Source organism: Hippocampus bargibanti, linkage group LG05, assembly GCF_051943395.1.
Source record: "Hippocampus bargibanti isolate YZ-2025 linkage group LG05, ASM5194339v1, whole genome shotgun sequence".
Lineage (NCBI taxonomy): Eukaryota > Metazoa > Chordata > Actinopteri > Syngnathiformes > Syngnathidae > Hippocampus > Hippocampus bargibanti.
Genome location: NC_142738.1, coordinates 27,583,950 through 27,601,577, shown reverse-complemented (window position 1 = coordinate 27,601,577; position 17,628 = coordinate 27,583,950). Strand labels below are relative to the sequence as shown.

The following is a 17,628-nucleotide window of genomic DNA, read 5'->3' as shown; positions in this document are numbered from 1 at the left end:
ATCGAGTGGAAGAAAGGTAGATAAGGAGACTTGGTGGTGGAATGGGGAGGTGCAGGAGTGTATACAGAGAAAGAGGTTAGCAAAGAAGACGTGGGACACTGAGAGGACGGACGAGAGTAGACAGCAGTACAAGGAGATGCAGCGCACGGTTAAAGTAAAGGTGGCAAAGGCCAAACAAGAGGCCTATGATGACTAGTATGCTCGGCTAGACAGCAAGGAAGGTGAGAATGATCTTTACAGGCTGGCGAGACAGAGAGACAAAGACGGTAAGGACCTGCAGCAGGTTCGGGTGATTAAGGATAGAGATGGCAATGTATTAACAGGTGCCAGTAGTGTGATGGCAAGATGGAAAGAGTACTTTGAAGAATTGATGAATGAGGAAAATGAGAAGCAACAAAGAGTAGAAGACGTGACTGTTGTGGACCAAGACGTAGCAAACATTAGCAAGGATGAAGTGAGGAGGGCGCTGAAGAGGATGAAGGGGGGAAAGGCACTCGGGCCTGATGATTTACCAATCGAGGTATGGAAGTGTCTTGGAGAGGTGGCGGTGGTATTCCTGACTGGGTTATTAAACAAGATCTTAGATGGTGAACAGATGCCTGAAGAATGGAGACGAAGTGTACTCGTGCCCATTTTTAATAACAAAGGAGATGTGTAGAGTTGTACTAACTACAGAGGAATAAAGTTGATGAGCCATACAATGAAACTCAGGGAAAGAGTAGTTGAAGCAAGACTAAGAGCAGAAGTGAACATTTGTGAGCATCAGTATGGCTTCATGCCAAAAAAGAGTACGACAGATGCAGTGTTTGCTTTAAGAATGCTGATAGAGAAGTACAGAGAAGGTCTGAAGGAATTGCATTGTGTCTTTGTAGATCTGGAGAAAGCGTATGACAGGGTGCCCAGAGAGCTGTGGCATTGCATGAGGAAGTCTGGAGTGACGGAAAAGTATGTCAGAGCGGTGCAAGACATGTATCATGACTGTAAGACAGTTGTGAGGTGCGCTGTCGGTATGACTGAGGAATTCAAGGTGGAGGTGGGACTCCACCAGGGGTCAGCTCTGAGCCCCTTCTTGTTTGCTATGGTGATGGACAGGCTGACAGACGATGTTAGACAAGAATCTCCTTGGACCATGATGTTTGCAAATGACATTGTTCTCTGTAGCGAGAACAGGGAACAGGTGGCGGAGAAACTAGAGATGTGGAGATATGCCCTGGAAAGGAGAGGAATGAAGATCAGTCACAGCAAGACGGAGTATATGTGTGTGAATGAGAGGGATCCAAGTGCAAGAGTGATGCTACAGGGAGAAGAGATAAAGAAAATGGAGGATTTTAAGTACTTGGGGTTAACTGTCCAGAGCAATGGAGAGTGTGGAAAAGAGGCAAAGAAGCGTGTCCAGGCAGGCTGGAGCGGCTGGAGAAAAATGTCAGGTGTGATGTGCGATAGAAGGGTTTCAGCTAGGATGAAAGGAAAAGTGTATAAAACAGTGGTCAGACCAGCCATGATGTTTGGACTGGAGACAGTGCCACTGAAGAAAAGACAGGAAGCAGAGCTGGAGGTAGCAGAGCTGAAGATGTTGAAGTTTTCTTTGGGAGTGACCAGGTTGGATAGGATCAGGAATGAGTACATTAGAGGGACAACTCATATTAGAGGTGTTGGAGAGAAAGTCAGAGAGGCCAGACTGAGATGTGTATGTACCTTCCGTCATATAATAAAAGAAAATTTAGTTATTCTGCCTGATATTACATGTGGTTGGCCTAGATGCACTCACAATGTTCGAAATTGACATTTGGTCATTTTCAGCATACCTGATACTCTTTCAAGGCACACTAATCTAGAACACAAAGCATGGTTTTGAAAACATAGTTTTAGAGTTTCATATTATGTGACACGAGGCATGTCCTGAGGAGAGAGCGCGACTGCCAGGCAGGAGACCGAGAGGAAGACCGAAGAGGAGGTTTATGGATGTGGTCAACGAGGACATGAAGGTAGCTGGTGTGAGGGAAGAGGATGCACAAAACCGGGATAGATGGAGGACATTGATTCGCTGTGGTGACCCCTGAGGGGAAAAGCCGAAAGCAAAAGAAGAAGAAGTTTATGCCTCGGTTTATAACCAATAATCGGTTCTCGACCAAACTGAGCGCACCTGAATGCACCACTCAACTCCACTTTGCTTCCTTATGTCATTTCCTTGTGTTGTGTCTCATTGGGAGCAGGTGTGTTTGTATTGTTTAATCACAATTAGAAAAAGCAGACATCGATTACATTGATTATAAGGGGAAAGTTTCGCTTTTTGACCAAATCGGTTTTAGAACAGGTTTTTGGAACGAATTATGGTCGAAAACCGAGATTTCACTCTATGAAGATTTATCTTTAACTTTGCATTGTAAAACATTCAGTTTAAAATTCATTCAAAATTTAAAAACATCTCTTTGACCTTCATGGTCAGGCGTCCTTTCCACCACTTGGCACTGTGGCCAATATGCAGATGCTTTGTGCATATTGGCCCAGAGTGTCAGGTTGTGGACTATTCTTGTTGTCTGTTCAAAAATGTCCTCACCCTCTTGATTCATCCCATAATCTCTGTCATGAAATAATTTTGGAATGCTGGATGGTAAGCGATGATGTCCTTCTTTGTACATGCCTTCTTTTAAAATCGATGAGACCCTGACATTTTCATATCTGTGACTTCAGTACCCCAATTATGTACCTTCCGTGATATAATAAAAGAACATTTAGTTATTCTGCCTGATATTACATGTGGTTGGCCTAGATGCATTCACAAAACATTGAGAAAAAAACATAGAAAGGCAATTCTTTTTCTTTTTTCCATGTTTGAAATTGACATTTGGTCATTTTCAGCATACCTGATACTCTTTCAAGGCACACTAATCTAGAACACAAAGCATCTCATCTCATCTCATCTCATCTCATCTCATCTCATTTTCCGTACCGCTTATTCCTCATTAGGGTCGCGGGGGTTGCTGGAGCCTATCTCAGCTGTCTTCGGGCACGAGGCGGGGGACATCCTGAATTGGTTGCCAGCCAATCGCAGGGCACACAAAGACGTACAACAGTCACTCTCACACTCACACCTAGGGGCAATTTGGAGTGGTCAATCTGCCTGTCATGCATGTTTTTTGGAGTGTGGGAGGAAACCGGAGGACCCGGAGAAAACCCACGCGGGAGAACATGCAAACTCCACACAGGGAGGCCGGACCGGGACGCGAACCAGCGACCTCTGCACTGTGAAGCCGGTGTGCTAACCACTTGACTACCGGGCCGCCCCAATACAAAGCATGGTTTTGAAAATATAGTTTTAAAGTTTCATATTATGTGACACGAGACAAATGAAACTGTTGCTGTAAAAAAATTATAGTCATATATGAATAAACCTTGATTTTCTCATATATCGGGACAAGTGTTTCGTGATTTAATCTTTGCAGTGTTCATCTGAAGTACTTTTGCTCAGTTCAAGTGAGCGACCTTGACGCGAAGGCTATTGGGGGCTCCGTCCCATGATGGAGTGGGTCAGCACAGCCCCAACTGAAGTGTTGGATGCATCACAAGTCACGAATGTTGGGCTGTCTAGGTCAAAATGGGTGAGTACTGGTGGGGAGGTGAGCTGTGCCTTCAGTCGGCGAACAGCTGCCGAGCATGCTGGTGTCCACGACCAAAGGGTTTTCTGCTTTCGGAGGGCCCGAAGTGGAGTGGTCGTATCGGAGTAGTTCGACCGGAAACGCAAGTAGAAGGCTGTCATGCCCAGAAAAGAGGACACTTCTGCGGGGCATAAGGGTTCTGGCAGGCGCTTCTACGTTTGAGTGTATTGGACTCAGGCCATCGGCGGTCAGGCAAAATCCCACAAACTCAATAGCAGATGCCGGAAAGATGCACTTCTCCCCATTTAGGGTGAGTTTGTGGCGAGCCAGCACATCCAGCACCTTGGAGAGGCGGTCATCATGTTGGTCACCCGACGCATCATGCACTACGATGTCATCCAGTTACACAACCACACCTGGGATGCCTGCGAAGATGGTGGCCATTATCTTTTGAAAGCAGCTGGGGGCAGAGCTGAGACCAAAAGGCATCCGTGTGTAACGGAAAACCCCCATGTGCGTTACAAAGGCTGTAAGTTTGCGACTGTCTGGGTGCAGGGGAACCTGGAGGTAGCCTTGGCGCAGATCCAGCTTTGTGAACACAGTTGACTCATGGAACTTGGCAGCTAACTCCTCTGCTGTGGGCAGTGGGTATTTGTTGGGGATCACTGCCTTGTTAACCATTCTGAGGTCAACGCAGGACCGCAGACCGCTCGTCTTTTTTTTCACCGCCACCAGGTTTGAAATCCAAGGGGATGCGTCACCCGCTCGATGATCCCAGCATCAAGGAGTTTTTGTAACTCGGTGTTACAGAAGTGAAGTGTTTTAACACTTCACTTTTATTTTCTTACGATCGTTTCGTTGAGATATTTGGCCGCTCGAGGCTCTTGATATGAGCTACGGATTTTGCGCCATTACTTCAAAAGTGAGAAAGTTCAGTGCTAGTTGATCAGTTGTTCAACCCAATTGTTAATAAATGTACGCCTTCTGTCTATATTTTTCTTTACTAGTTCTTCATCTCCCTTTAGTTCAGTCCAATTTTCCTTATCACGGAATAACAATTAATATAGCCTTGACACTTTAACTGGCAAATGAAGCATAAAGTGCACAGCTTCAAACTTACAGCCGCCCACTATCCTTGCCACCAACTCTCCAAGACACAAGAAGATATTTCTCCTTGTATAAAAGAAGAAGGCTGAAACTTTTTCTCTTCCCATTCTATGTCCGAAAGCAGTGATGCACTGATTGATTCATTAAACCAGAGCTATAATGAGGAAAGAGAAATCTCAATTCAAACTCACATTTGAAACACAAAATGTAATTGGAATTTTATACAGAGAAGTTCCTTTGTACAATTATGATTAAAGCAAAATTAATTGTATGAAAATGTCCTCATAGATACTGAAAACCAGAAAAAACAGCGCTTAGACGGCATGGGCCTAATTCTAAAAATCTTGTGTCCGGGATCGATCTTTTTTTGTCCATCCCCCCTCAACTATCTTTTTCTTGTATGAAGGTCCAAATCTAGCTGTGTTAATTTTATCTGAAATTAGAGTGAACCATGCAGGCGTGGAAGTTGAAATTAGCCTAAAGATGTTTCATTTACAAAGACAGAAACACTTTGTCAGGCAGCGATTGTTTCCAAGCATTATCTCTGCCTGCTTTTAATTGCTTTGCAAGTGAAATTAACAGAATTAGACAAATTGCCTCTCCTTTTTTCTACAAGCTTCTTCATTCACAGGTATTGTTGTGCGCTTTGTATAGATTATAGACTCTTTTGTTTCAGCATTGTAAATATATACGCCCCAAGTCACGGCTTTGCTTCTGCAACAATCCCTCTATTGGTTTGATACAACCAAATTACAATTAATTTTCAAACTGTCTGTGTTTAGGCTGCGGGGTGGGACAAGCAGAATTGTGGCTTTCTCGCTGGATTCATTGTTCAAATGTTTCGCCTGCCCTTCTTTCAAGTATTTGATCATAAGGCTTTCTCATTTCAGCACATTAGAGTATGTCTCACTCAATATCTCACATCCTCTGAAAAGATATTTCCATCTTGACTAAATTATTCAGTTTTTCACCAACTCTTTTCTGGCAATAATCCAGCAAATGAGGACTCCCATTTGAGGATTGAAATATAGCAAAAAAGAGACAGTTCCAAGTTCCCAATGTACTGTTTTAAAAAGACTGATATATTAATGTTAAATAGGGGGTATTAATCATGAAAATTATTTTTTTCTTCCCTTCTCATAGATGTAATCTTCAAACAGGCTAAAATAGATCAAAAGTACTGTATAATTACTATGGTCAGCAGGGATTGTGAAATTGTAATTGATATAGATTAGCCCTTCACTAATCATCTTTTAGCTTCAATTTTAGGTATATTGCAATTTGGCTTTAGGTCCCCTTTGTCTTCTGCCATTAATCTCATGGATTACATTGTTCAGCGGGTCCCTGTCATGAAACCATTTTTTTAAACCAGTGGACCTGTGATTTGCTTTTCTACTTTCATTTCTTTCATAACTGTGCTGCTGTGAAATGTAAATTTCTCCACTGCGAGACTAATAAAGGCAAATCCAATCCAATCCAATCCAATCCAATCCAATTTACAATTATTTTTCTGTTTCATGCTTTTACACGTTGCATTTCCTGTCATTGTAATCCATTTCTGTTGCTATGAGTAGAAGGACAATTTCCTTTAGTGCTTAAAATGCCTCTAATTCAAGGTTGTCAAAGTCATTTTTGCAGCGGGCCACATTGTAGTAACGGTTCATCTTGAGGGCTGTTATAAATTTGGATGGAGAGTCCATTAGTATGTTTAACCCCCTCGAAATATGACATAGAGTGCACAAATAATTAATGAATAACTAGTTTTCCAATTTAAAATGAAAAAAAAAATCACGACTATTACTGTGGTTTACATGGGACAATTGGAAATGTTATTTCGGACTTTAGCAAGCATCATGAAATTTCACAAATTCATTTGCTTTCGCGGGACGGATAAAATAATTTGGCGCGTCAGATTTGGCCCTCAGCCCTATGACGCCTGTGTTCTAAGTACAATGAATGGTTTGGTTGCTTCGGAAAATGAATTGGAATAGAATACAAACAAGGCATTTCTATTTAACACGGCTTTTGGTTTTTACACCGTGCTCTCAACAATCCTCTGTCATCGGCTTAGGTGGTGTCGCTGTTTGAAAAATAAATCAGAATAATCTTTATTGGCCAAGTATGTAGAACACACAGGGAATTTGACTCAAGTAGTACAGGCTGCAATAGTATCATCATAAGCAAGTACATGACAAAGAAGTACGGAATGACACTACGTAATGTAAGTGTACCGTTGTGCGGCGGTACCACCCAATGACAGCTGCGAAAAATTGTGCAAAGTATCAAGCAGTGGCATCCGCCGTAAAAGTTTGGCCAAAACAAACATGCGAATCAAACCTCTGAAAATTGAGGACACTGATTTGTTGTGGTGACCGCTGCAGCGATAAGCCGAAAGGAAAAGAAGATCAAGCAGAGCTAAGCAGGTCGGATACAGTACGATAACAGTTGTACAGTTAGTGTAAAAAATGATAACGTGACCACTAGCAATGGCAGTTTTCAGTCGAATAAAAATAAAACCAATGAATAAACCAACTTTACTTCTCAACATTGGCTTGCAGGTTCCCTCGGCGAGCTTGACGGCAATGAGGACAACATTGTTGACAACCTGAGCCTCTCAGGAGAGGATGCTGAGGCTTCAGACCTCGATGATTCAGCAGAGGGGGACAGCTTTAGTCCACCGCCTTACACACCAATTTACAATGAAGGTGAGATGCCAATCCAATTAAGCTGACTCAGCTTCACTGACATGTATCTGGATTTACCGCACCTAAAAGCGAATAAACTTTTGTTCTGATAATTATTCATGCAATAATGAGAAAGTGCCAGTGAGTAAATAGATTTGTTTTGGTTTGTTTGTTTGTTTGTTTGTTTGTTTGTTTGTTTTGGCCTGATCTGCAATAATCTTCTACCAAAATCAGACCACCTTTAATTTGCACTTTCTTTGTACTTGGAGTTTGGTTTGTATTCATGTCCGATTCAGAAAGGTTAGTTTGACTATCTTCCCATTAACTGCACACATGGCAAAGTCGAAATGCTGATGCTTTTGCGGCAAAAACACCCTGAAGACCAATGGAAGCAAGGAACTCAAGACACACCTAGTTTAAAAGTGCCAACTCAACCTAATATTATTGTAGTTATTTAGATGTTTGCGATGTCATCAATGCAAATACAGCGATACCTAGGCTTAAGAACGCCTTGACTAACGAAGTTTTCGGTTTACGAACGTTAAATTCCAGATAATTTAATCTTGGTATACAAACCATTTTTCGGGATACACACAGAGCGCCACAATGAGTGATGTGCACGAGCCCGTTCTCCTAACAAGGAAATGTCCGCAGACTATGTTTTGTCCTCTATTCCCCGACCCCAGTCTTCGTTAAAGCTGCAGAAACACAGAAACACAGGGCTGCAAACAAAAATAGATGAAAGCCGCACATGATTGGTCAAGAACGCAGCATTGAGGGGTGGGGGGAGTTATAGAAACACAGAGCTGCAAATAAAATGGATAGACGACAGAGAGAGAGTGACAAAATGGATAGAAAACAAATTTGGACTTGTTTCAACTTTATTGATAGTTCAAAGGCAGAGTGTAGACTGCAAGGTTAAAATATCACATCAATCATGCTCCACAAATAACCCGCACAAGCCATCTGTACACTTGATGCAAAAAGCTATCAACCCAGCTAAACAGAACATAATTCATGAGGAACTAGGTAAATTATTGCAGAGAAAGCGCAGCAAATTCAGTCAAATATCGTCAAGAGGCAACCTGGAAGTTCGTAAATTTCAATGCGAGCCACAGATGGTTCGAGAACTTTAAGTGTCGTACATTCATAGTGTCATTCGTCATGGTTGTGTTGCTTTGTGTAAGCGGGGTCGGTAAATGATACAACTCCTGGATAGAGTTGAGGTTCTTTATTAGGACAGCTGTGTTGGTTGGAGGGAGAAGGCAATTCACATGTGTGGCTCTCGTAGGCTCTCATCAGACTGACTTGCAGCAGTGCGCATGCTCCATTGATCTAAAGCCAGGCATCACTAGTAGAACATGCAAATACAATTTGCTCATATCATTACAATGGTGAGGCAGCCAGTTCTGACGATAAAGCTGCCAAAGCTTACTAGGAATCATTCCTCAAAATGGCCACTCCATTCCATCAAGCCATCAACGACCATCACAAAGGTAAATCAAACAACTTTATTATACTATACAGTTTATTTCTTTAATTACAATACCATAGCACATTTATTATACAAAAAAAAGGCTTAGAAAATTATAAAGTATAAAATCATGTTTTATGTGGACCTGGGAACGGATTATTCTCATTTTAATGGTTTCCTATGGGACATTAATGTTCGGGATACACACTTTTCGCCTTACACACTGTCTGGCATCCAATTAAGTTCGTAAGCCAAGGTATCACTGTCCAGTATATTGTGATGCCACACTTTAAATTATGAATGCCTTTGCCAAAAGGTCCTCTTCAGGGTTTTTTTTTTCTCATTTTGCTATTCTCCAATGCTGATGTCTCAATAAATGGAAGAGACAGAAACAAGCCTCTTTTTTTCAGCTGAACGAACACTGTCTTTCTTTTGGTCAGCTGCATTCTTACATCACAATAGAACACAATGTCTTCCAAATCAGTCGAAATCCATGTATTCATTCATTCCTTTTCTGAACCACTTGATCCTCACTCGGGTCACGGGGGTTGCCGGATCCTATCCCAGTTGTCTTCAGGCAGTAGACGTAGGACACCCTGCACCAGTTGCCAGCCAATTTTCAGGGCACACAGAAATTAATGACCATCCACACTCACAATGAGGGACAATATGGAGTGTTCAATCAAACTATTTTTTCTTTCACATGTACTCAAGTGGACCCTCATTATATTTTAAAAATATATCTTCCTTTAAAATAAAATCCTGAAGCTCCATCTAGAGACACGTAAATCTGTCCCCTCAATGCACCTCTTATCCCATGCCTCCTGCTTGTCCTGTCTGATAGCAGAGTGTTCAGTCATATTCTTTTGACTTATTCAAGATTTCGCTAGCTGTGTTTTTGTAATCTCAAAAATTCCTCCACTTGTGAAATTTTGAGGCTGGGAGTGATAAGCGTCTGTTGGGTTGGTTGGTTTGATAAAGCCATGGAAATTCTGTCAGGTGCTAATCAAGACAAGATTAGAGATTAGGAAACTGTGTGTGGTTGTGTGTATGTGTGTCTGTGTGCGTGTGTGTGTGTGTGCGTGTGTGTGTGTGTGTGTGTGTGTGTGTGTGTGTGTGTGTGTGTGTGTGTGCGTGTTTGTGTGTGTGTGTGTGTGTGTGTGTGTGTGTGTGTGTGTGTGTGTGTGTGTGCGCGCGCATGCAAAAAGAAGGTGAGTGGTAGGCTATGGTATGAAGAAATATAAAAGAACAAAACATGTTCTAAGTTTGTCATCAGTGAAGCCCTTTTATCTTTTTTTTGTTCTCTGAGGGCCGCAACATGCACCATCCCTTCACACTCTTCTCTGGGGTTCCTTGGTTTCACAGCGCTGCCATTATCAGTTTACTATAAATCCGACATGTTTGACGAACCTGCTCTTTCAACCTGGGATCAATACTAGGTCTTTATCTGTCCTACGCTGGCTAATAAGGCAAGGTCTCTTATCCACAATCTGGGGGGGGAGGCTGGGAGGAGGGGGAAGTCAGAGAGAGAGAGAGAGAGGGGGGGGGGAGAAAGACAGAGAGAGATAGATAGAGAGAGAGAGAGAGAGAGAGAGAGAGAGAGAGAGAGAGAGAGAGACAGAGAGAGAGACAGAGATATATATAGAGAGAGAGAAAATCGCTGACACACACACACGCACACTCGCACTCAGGCGATAAGCACATCCGATAACTAGCAAGAAAAACACATTCTAAAACCACCACAATAACCATGCATTCAGTTCTATCTATACAACTCTCCAGTTTTTGTAGAAGTTACTATTACACACACTCACACACGCACACACACACACCAACAAGCCGAACAGACAGTGAATGACTTCACCAAATTCACACAAGTGCATGTGCTCTTTTAGAAAGCAATTCCATGCAGCTTCGTTTTATACACAAGGCAACTCAGTGTGCCTTACACAACATTTAAAAACAAACCGATTAACTCCTTCACTGCTTGATGTGCTAAAATGTGTCCACTCCAGTGCCAAGGTTTTTGTCATTTCACTGAAATTGCAGGACCCACAGAATATTGAGTTTTAGGACTACAAAAACATTCAAACCTTCTTTCATCAGAAAAAAAAGTTAATAAGACAGAGATAGAGAGGGAGAGGGATAGAGGATGATAGAGGGAGAGAGAGAGATAGACATAGAGATAGATGGGGAGAGACAGATGGAGAGGGATAGAGAAGGATAGAGGGAGATAGAGGGAGGAAGGAAGAGAGGGGCAGAGAGAGATAGATATAGATAGATAGAAAGAGAGAGAGAGAGAGAGAGAGAGAGAGAGAGAGAGAGAGAGAGAGAGAGAGAGAGAGAGAGAGAGATCATGGTGGCTTTGTCGCCACCATGAGAGGAGACAGAAATTGAATATATGGTACTTGGCTGGACTTCAATTGGACATGTTTGGACTCATACATTCTTTCTCTCATGTTTCACCTTGGCCTTGAGAGACCGGATGCATGAGTCGAGTCTCCTTTGTTTAAAAGTGTATCCACAAGCTAGATGTTTGACTCTACTTTCTCCATACAGTACAGTATATGTCTGTGATTGCAGAGAAGCAAGTGTATCATTAGTTGGCTAAAATAATGTGTGCGTGTGTGGGTGCGTGTGTGTGTGTGTGTGCGTGTGCGTGTGTGCATGTGAATACAGTGAGACCTTGGCTTACGAACTTAAATGGTTCCCAGTGTGACAGTGTGTAAGGTGAAAAGTGTGTATCCCAAAAAAATTGTTCCCATAGGAAACCATTAAAATGAGAATAATCCGTTCCCAGGTCTCCATAACATATAATTTTCAACTAAATAAGCCTTAAAACTACACACGATATACCTTATTCTATGTATAATAAATGTGCTATTGTATTGTAATGAAAGAAATACACTGCACTATATAATAAAGTCACTTTATTTACATTTGTGATGGTCGTTGATGGCTCTTAATTGACACCTGTTGCTTTCAGACTTGGAAGGTCTTACAAAACTGAGGCATCACATTATCATTCATCATGTTGATGATTCTCATAGCAATAATCTTTTCTGGATCGAACTGTTCAATAAAAGCCTGCAAATCATTCCACTTGCTCTCACTTGATGCTGCAGCCATCTCCTCCTCCTCGCCCTCAGATGACAATTCCTGAGTAGCTTGCTTCTGCTTGTCCTCTTGAAGGCAAATCAAATGCTCTGTGTTGAGGACCTCATTATCGTCAGCAACAAGCTCTTCAATGTCATCTGCATCCACTTCGAGTCCCGTAGACAGAGATTTTATTACAACAAAAGGCGCGAGTCCGATGATTCCACGGATGCGGAATAAAACGCGAGAAAAGAAGGTGAGCGGGGCAATCCGTCCAGCACATTCGCGATCCCGGAAAGCACCAAACTTACGCGATCGTGGCTAACAATTTCCTCGGGCAAAGCAAATTCTTGAACTTGCCAGCACAAGACACAGTGAGGCCTCGTAATCATGTCACTGGTGAGGTGATTGCGACTCGTCGGGTGTGGGGGCTCGGGAGCTGGTCCCCACTGGCTTGAGGAGGGACACGTGGAAAACTGGATGGATCCGCATGGTGGGTGGCAGCCGGAGCCTCACCGAGACCGGGCTGAGGATGGCCTCGATGGGGAAGTGACCCGTGAAGCGTGGCCCTAGTTCGGCTGAAGTCCTGGGACCGACCTGTGGCTGTGGAGACCAGGGTGTTGTGGGCATACTCCACCCAGGGTAAGTGGTGGGCCCACGACGCAGGACTGTGGAGGCACACGCAGCGGAGGGCCGCCTCCAGGTCCTGATTCTTCCTCTCCGTCTGTCCGTTAGTCTGGGGATGGTATCCAGATGACAGGCTCGCCAACGCCCCTAGGGACCGACAGAAACGTTTCCATACCTTGGGCACGAACTGCGGTCCCCGGTCCGACACGATGTCCGTCGGAATCCCGTGGAGACGGACGACGTGGTTAACCAGGAGTTGAGCCGTCTCGATGGCAGACGGCATTCTGGTTAACGGGACGAAGTGGGCCGACTTCGAGAAGCGGTCCACCACGGTGAGGACGACCGTCTTGCCATGGGAGGGGGGGAGGCCTGTAACGAAGTCGACGGAGATGTGGGACCAGGATCGGGAGGGTACCGGTAGTGGCTGGAGGAGTCCTGCCGGGGGTTGGTGGGAGGCCTTCCCACGGGCGCAGGCCGGGCACGCCTTCACGAAATTACTGACGTCCTTCCTGTACTCCGGCCACCAGAACCGTTGGGAGATGAGTTGGATCGTCCTGTTGAACCCCGGGTGACAGGCTACCTTGGAGGTGTGTCCCCAGATTAGCACCTCGGTGCGTAGAGGGGGGGACGAACAGGCGATCCACAGGGCAGCCCCTGGGGATGGGGCCGGTCCCCTGGGCTTGCTGCACTTTCCTCTCAACCTCCCACCGCAGGGCGCCCAGGATGCGTTGGGCCGGCAGGATGTTGGCAGTGGCCTCCTCCCTTTCTGCCGGCTCGTGAATACGAGACAGGGCATCAGGCTTGGAGTTCTGCGACCCAGGGCAGTAGGTGAGAGAAAAGTTAAAACGGGTGAGGAAGAGTGACCATCGGGCTTGTCAAGAGTTGAGTCTCTTGGCAGACCGGATGGCCGCCAGGTTTTTGTGAACGGTGTAAACTGTGAAGGGGTGTTTGGCCCCCTCAAGCCAGTGTCTCCATTCTTGCAGCGCCAGGACGACCGGCAACAGTTCCCGGTTTCCAACGTCATAGTTGGCTTCGGCGGGGCTGAGCCGGCGGGAGAAGAAGGCGCATGGGCGAAGCTTCTCGTCAGTGGGAGAGCGCTGGGATAGGACGGCCCCTACTCCGGACTCGGATGCGTCAACCTCGACCGTAAACGTGTGGTCTGGGTCGGGATGACCAAGGACAGGGGGATTGGTCAACCGCCTCCGCCAAGCCTTCGCTTGGCGGAGGCGGTTGAATGCCCCTCCGCGTCGAGCGTCCACCTAAAGGGGACTTTAGTGGACGTGAGGTTAGTGATGGGGAGTGCCTTCTGACTATAACCGCGAATAAAGCGGCGGTAGGAATTGTCAAACCTCAGAAACCGCTGGAGCTGCTTGCGCGTCTTCGGCGTGGGCCACTCTACCACCGCTTTAGTTTTGGCGGGGTCGGCCCTGAGCTGCCCCTGCTCCACGACGAACCCCAGAAAAGACAGAGAGCGGACATGGAACTCGCACTTCTCCTTCTTCACGTAGAGCCGGTTTTGCAGCCAGAACCCGTCGGACGTGCTGCCGGTGCTCTTCTGCGGATTTGGAAAGAATAAGAATGTCATCTCGGTACACAAATATGAAGACGTTGAGGAAGTCCCTGAGCATATCATTGACAAGGTTTTGAAATACGGCGGGCGCGTTGGTGAGTCCGAACGGCATCACCAAGTACTCAAAATGCCCCAAGGGCGTCTTGAATGCTGTTTTCCACTCGTCTTCCTCTCGGATGCGGACCAAATGGTAAGGACTTCGGAGGTCCAATTTCGAAAAAATGGTTGCCGATTGTAGGGGCGCGAAGCTTGAGTCCATGAGGGGGAGAGGGTATTTATTGCGGATGGTGATGTCGTTCAGACCCCGGTAGTCGACACACGGGCGCAGGGATCCATCTTTCTTATCGATAAAGAAGAACCCTGCGCCGAGCGGAGAACGCGACGGTCGAATAAGTCCTGCCGCAAGGGAGGAATCTATGTAGGTGCTCAGGGCTTCTCTTTCCGGTTGTGAGATGTGGAAGAGTCTGGAGTCCGGTGACGGAGCCCCTGGCTGCAGTTCAATTGCACAGTCATATGGTTGGTGGGGCGGCAGGGATTGCGCGCTGTCCTTGCGGAACACCTCCCGCAAGTCGTGGTAGCACTGCGGCACGCCCTCAAGGCAGATGGCCTCGGGCGGGCCACTGCGGGAGGGGTATCGCCCTGCCATCGCCGACCGCAGGCAGTTGGCGTAGCAGTAGGGGCTCCAGCCCTGGGTGGTGGGGCCCTCCCAAGAAATGGAAGGGTCATGAGTGCTGAGCCAGGGGAGGCCCAGCACGAGTGGCCCGTTGCAGGAGGGCATAATGAGGAACTGGCGGTGCTCGACATGGTTACCTGCTTACCGGAGTTTAAGAGGTGTAGTGATCCGTGTTACCCGGGCTAACAGTCGGCCATTAAGGTACAGGATCTCCTCGGGGATCTTGAGGTCCTTATGGCCGCAATGCAATGTCTCGGCCAGTCGGGGGTCGATAAAGCACCCGTCCGCCCCCGAATCCACCAGTGCCCGTACCGCTTGGGAGCTGGATGGGCCGAACAATTCGGCGTCCAACTCCAATTGCGCGACGGGCGCCCTCCTCGATGCCTCCGCTGGCCGTCGCAGTCGCCGTCTGTCCGGGGACTTGCGGGTGCTGGAGGTCTTGGGCGGGGGTCCTTGGGTGCGGCGACCGCTGGGGTCGGCTCGATCGCCCCCGCTGCCCACCTGCAGTGGCTCGGGGAACTCCTCCTGGCATCGCGCCTGCTCGTCGCCGTCAGGTGTGGTCGTCCGCTGCTCGTGTCCGGGTTCGTCGGACCGCTGGGTACCACGCTCCCACCGCCGATCCCGGAGACGGTGATCCAGGGCGATGACGATGTTGACCAGGTCGTCGAAGGTAGTGCCAGCGTCGCGGGTGGCCAACTCGTCCTTGAGAGCGGTGTTCAATCCGCGACGAAACACCCCCCTCAACGCTCGGTCGTCGTAGCCGCTGCCAGCGGCCTGGATGCAGAAGGCGACAGAGTATTCAGCGGCTGAACGGGACCCTTGGAGACAGTCATGGAGTCGCCCCTCTGCCTCGACCTCCGTCACCGGATGATGGAAGCTCGGCCACGAAGTCCGGGTACGAAGCACACAGCTCCGGTCGGGACTCCCGGACGGCCAGCACCCAGGTCTCAGCGGAGCCCGTGAGCAGGCTGGTGATAAAGGCTAACTTGACCTCGTCGCTATCGTAGACGTGGGGTTGTTGTTCGAAGACGAGCGCGCATTGCATGAGGAACTGCGCACAGCGCTCTGTTTCGCCTGCGTAGCGGGAGGGGTGGGGTAGTTGTATCTCGCGCCTACCCACGGGGGGGCAGGGGGCCGTGAGGGTGGTGATGCGTGTCTCGACCGTCTCTAAGCATTAAGCCAGCGTGGTGGTGATTTGGCGGACTTCCGCAATGGCTTGGGACAGCTGGCTCGAACGCTCCGCCTGCATAGTGACGGCGGCGATGAATCTGTCTTCACCGGCGAGATCCATAGGTGGTCGGAGTATTATGTCACGGCACTCGAGGCTTGAAGGCAGGACTCGAGTGACGAAGGAAGGTGGTGCGGTTAGGATCCGAAATACACGGTGAGACAGATTTCCAACAAAAGGTCTTTACTGAGACACGCATAGAAAATAATAAACAGTGAGATACATAATGGTAACTACTAACTGGACAGACCTGACGGTGAGGTAGTAGGGAGGGTAACTTCCGGTAATACTCCGACAGAGACGGTAAGGTGAGAGTGGCTTTTATAGCCAGAAGGCACAATCAAGGGGATAGGACACAGGTGCGGGAGCCCGGGTGAGTGAGGAAGGAAGGGGCCGTCTCCAGGAGCAGCGGAGGAGGTGACAGGAGGGGAGGGGCGCACTGAGGACCGCGACGACGATGTGACACAGGGAAGTGACACACAGTGTGAGAGATGTGTCAGGCTGAGATTCACATGACAGCCGCGGTGTGCACATGTGACGCCACAAACGCAAACCTTGTTCGTGTTTCTCAATGATCTCCTTCCTCTCCTCGATGATGATTATTAGGGGATCATCTTGCATTCATTTCCTAACAGTGAAATTATCTGCAAAAATCTCCTCGGAGGCGATCGACATGTGAATTCAGAGAGAGGGGGTGTGGAAAGGTGCGCCGGCTGGAGCGCTGTTCGGTCGTGGTCTTCCGCCGAAGATCCGAAGATCACTCCGCCAGATCCGAAGATCACTCCGCCAGCCGTGGTGGGTGTGTATCGCGAAAAGTAGTGCGTCTTCCAAGGTTTAATTTTCATAAATTTGACGTTCGTAAACCGAAAAGTTCGTAAGGTAAGGTGTTCGTAAGCCGAGGTCTCACTGTACTTGTTACACACATTACTTTGTACATGTCAAAGAAATGTCATCATCAAAGTAAACCTTCTGCATATTATTTAAAAACCAATATACATATATAAAACACCAAACTAATCTGTCTTTGCAATGTACTATAACTTATGAAAATACATTTTTTAAATTTCCTTGAACAGATTGTTCAAGCACCAAAGCAATCTAACAAAAAATGCATTGCCACAGCACACTGCAGCAACTAATCATTTTAGCCTGAATCCTGTCTGTATTACTATACAATAAATCATCATGTGCAGCATTACAGACGCTTTCTCCCATCTTTTTTTCTTCTCTTCACTACATCTACTGTTTAGTCACAAAAAAACTAAGCTTCATCCCACTAAACTTTAGTGGGATGTGAGTTTGTGGTTGAATGGTCCCACTCCAGACGTTGGTGCAGGTGCTGCAGAGACTACCACGGCCTATATACAGCCACTACAGTGTATGCAAGAAGGGATAAAAACACATTAGAGCAGAATGGTGGATCCCCTCTCCTCCCTCACCACCCAAAACAACAACAACATCATATATATATATATATATATATATATATATATATATATATATATATATATATATATATATATATATATATATATAGAGAGAGAGAGAGAGAGAGAGAGAGAGAGAGAGAGAG

At 46.5% G+C, this 17,628-nt stretch overlaps 1 protein-coding gene across 1 annotated transcript in view; it reads left to right on the top strand.

The window, feature by feature from the left end:
- The window catches only part of zfpm1 (zinc finger protein, FOG family member 1), a 161,686-nt gene that overhangs the window by 74,734 nt on the left and 69,324 nt on the right, over window positions 1-17,628 (top strand). The window contains exon 2 of the mRNA XM_088997553.1: window positions 7,262-7,408. Coding sequence (XP_088853679.1) covers window positions 7,262-7,408 — 147 coding nt within the window. The remainder of the gene's footprint in view (window positions 1-7,261; window positions 7,409-17,628) is intronic.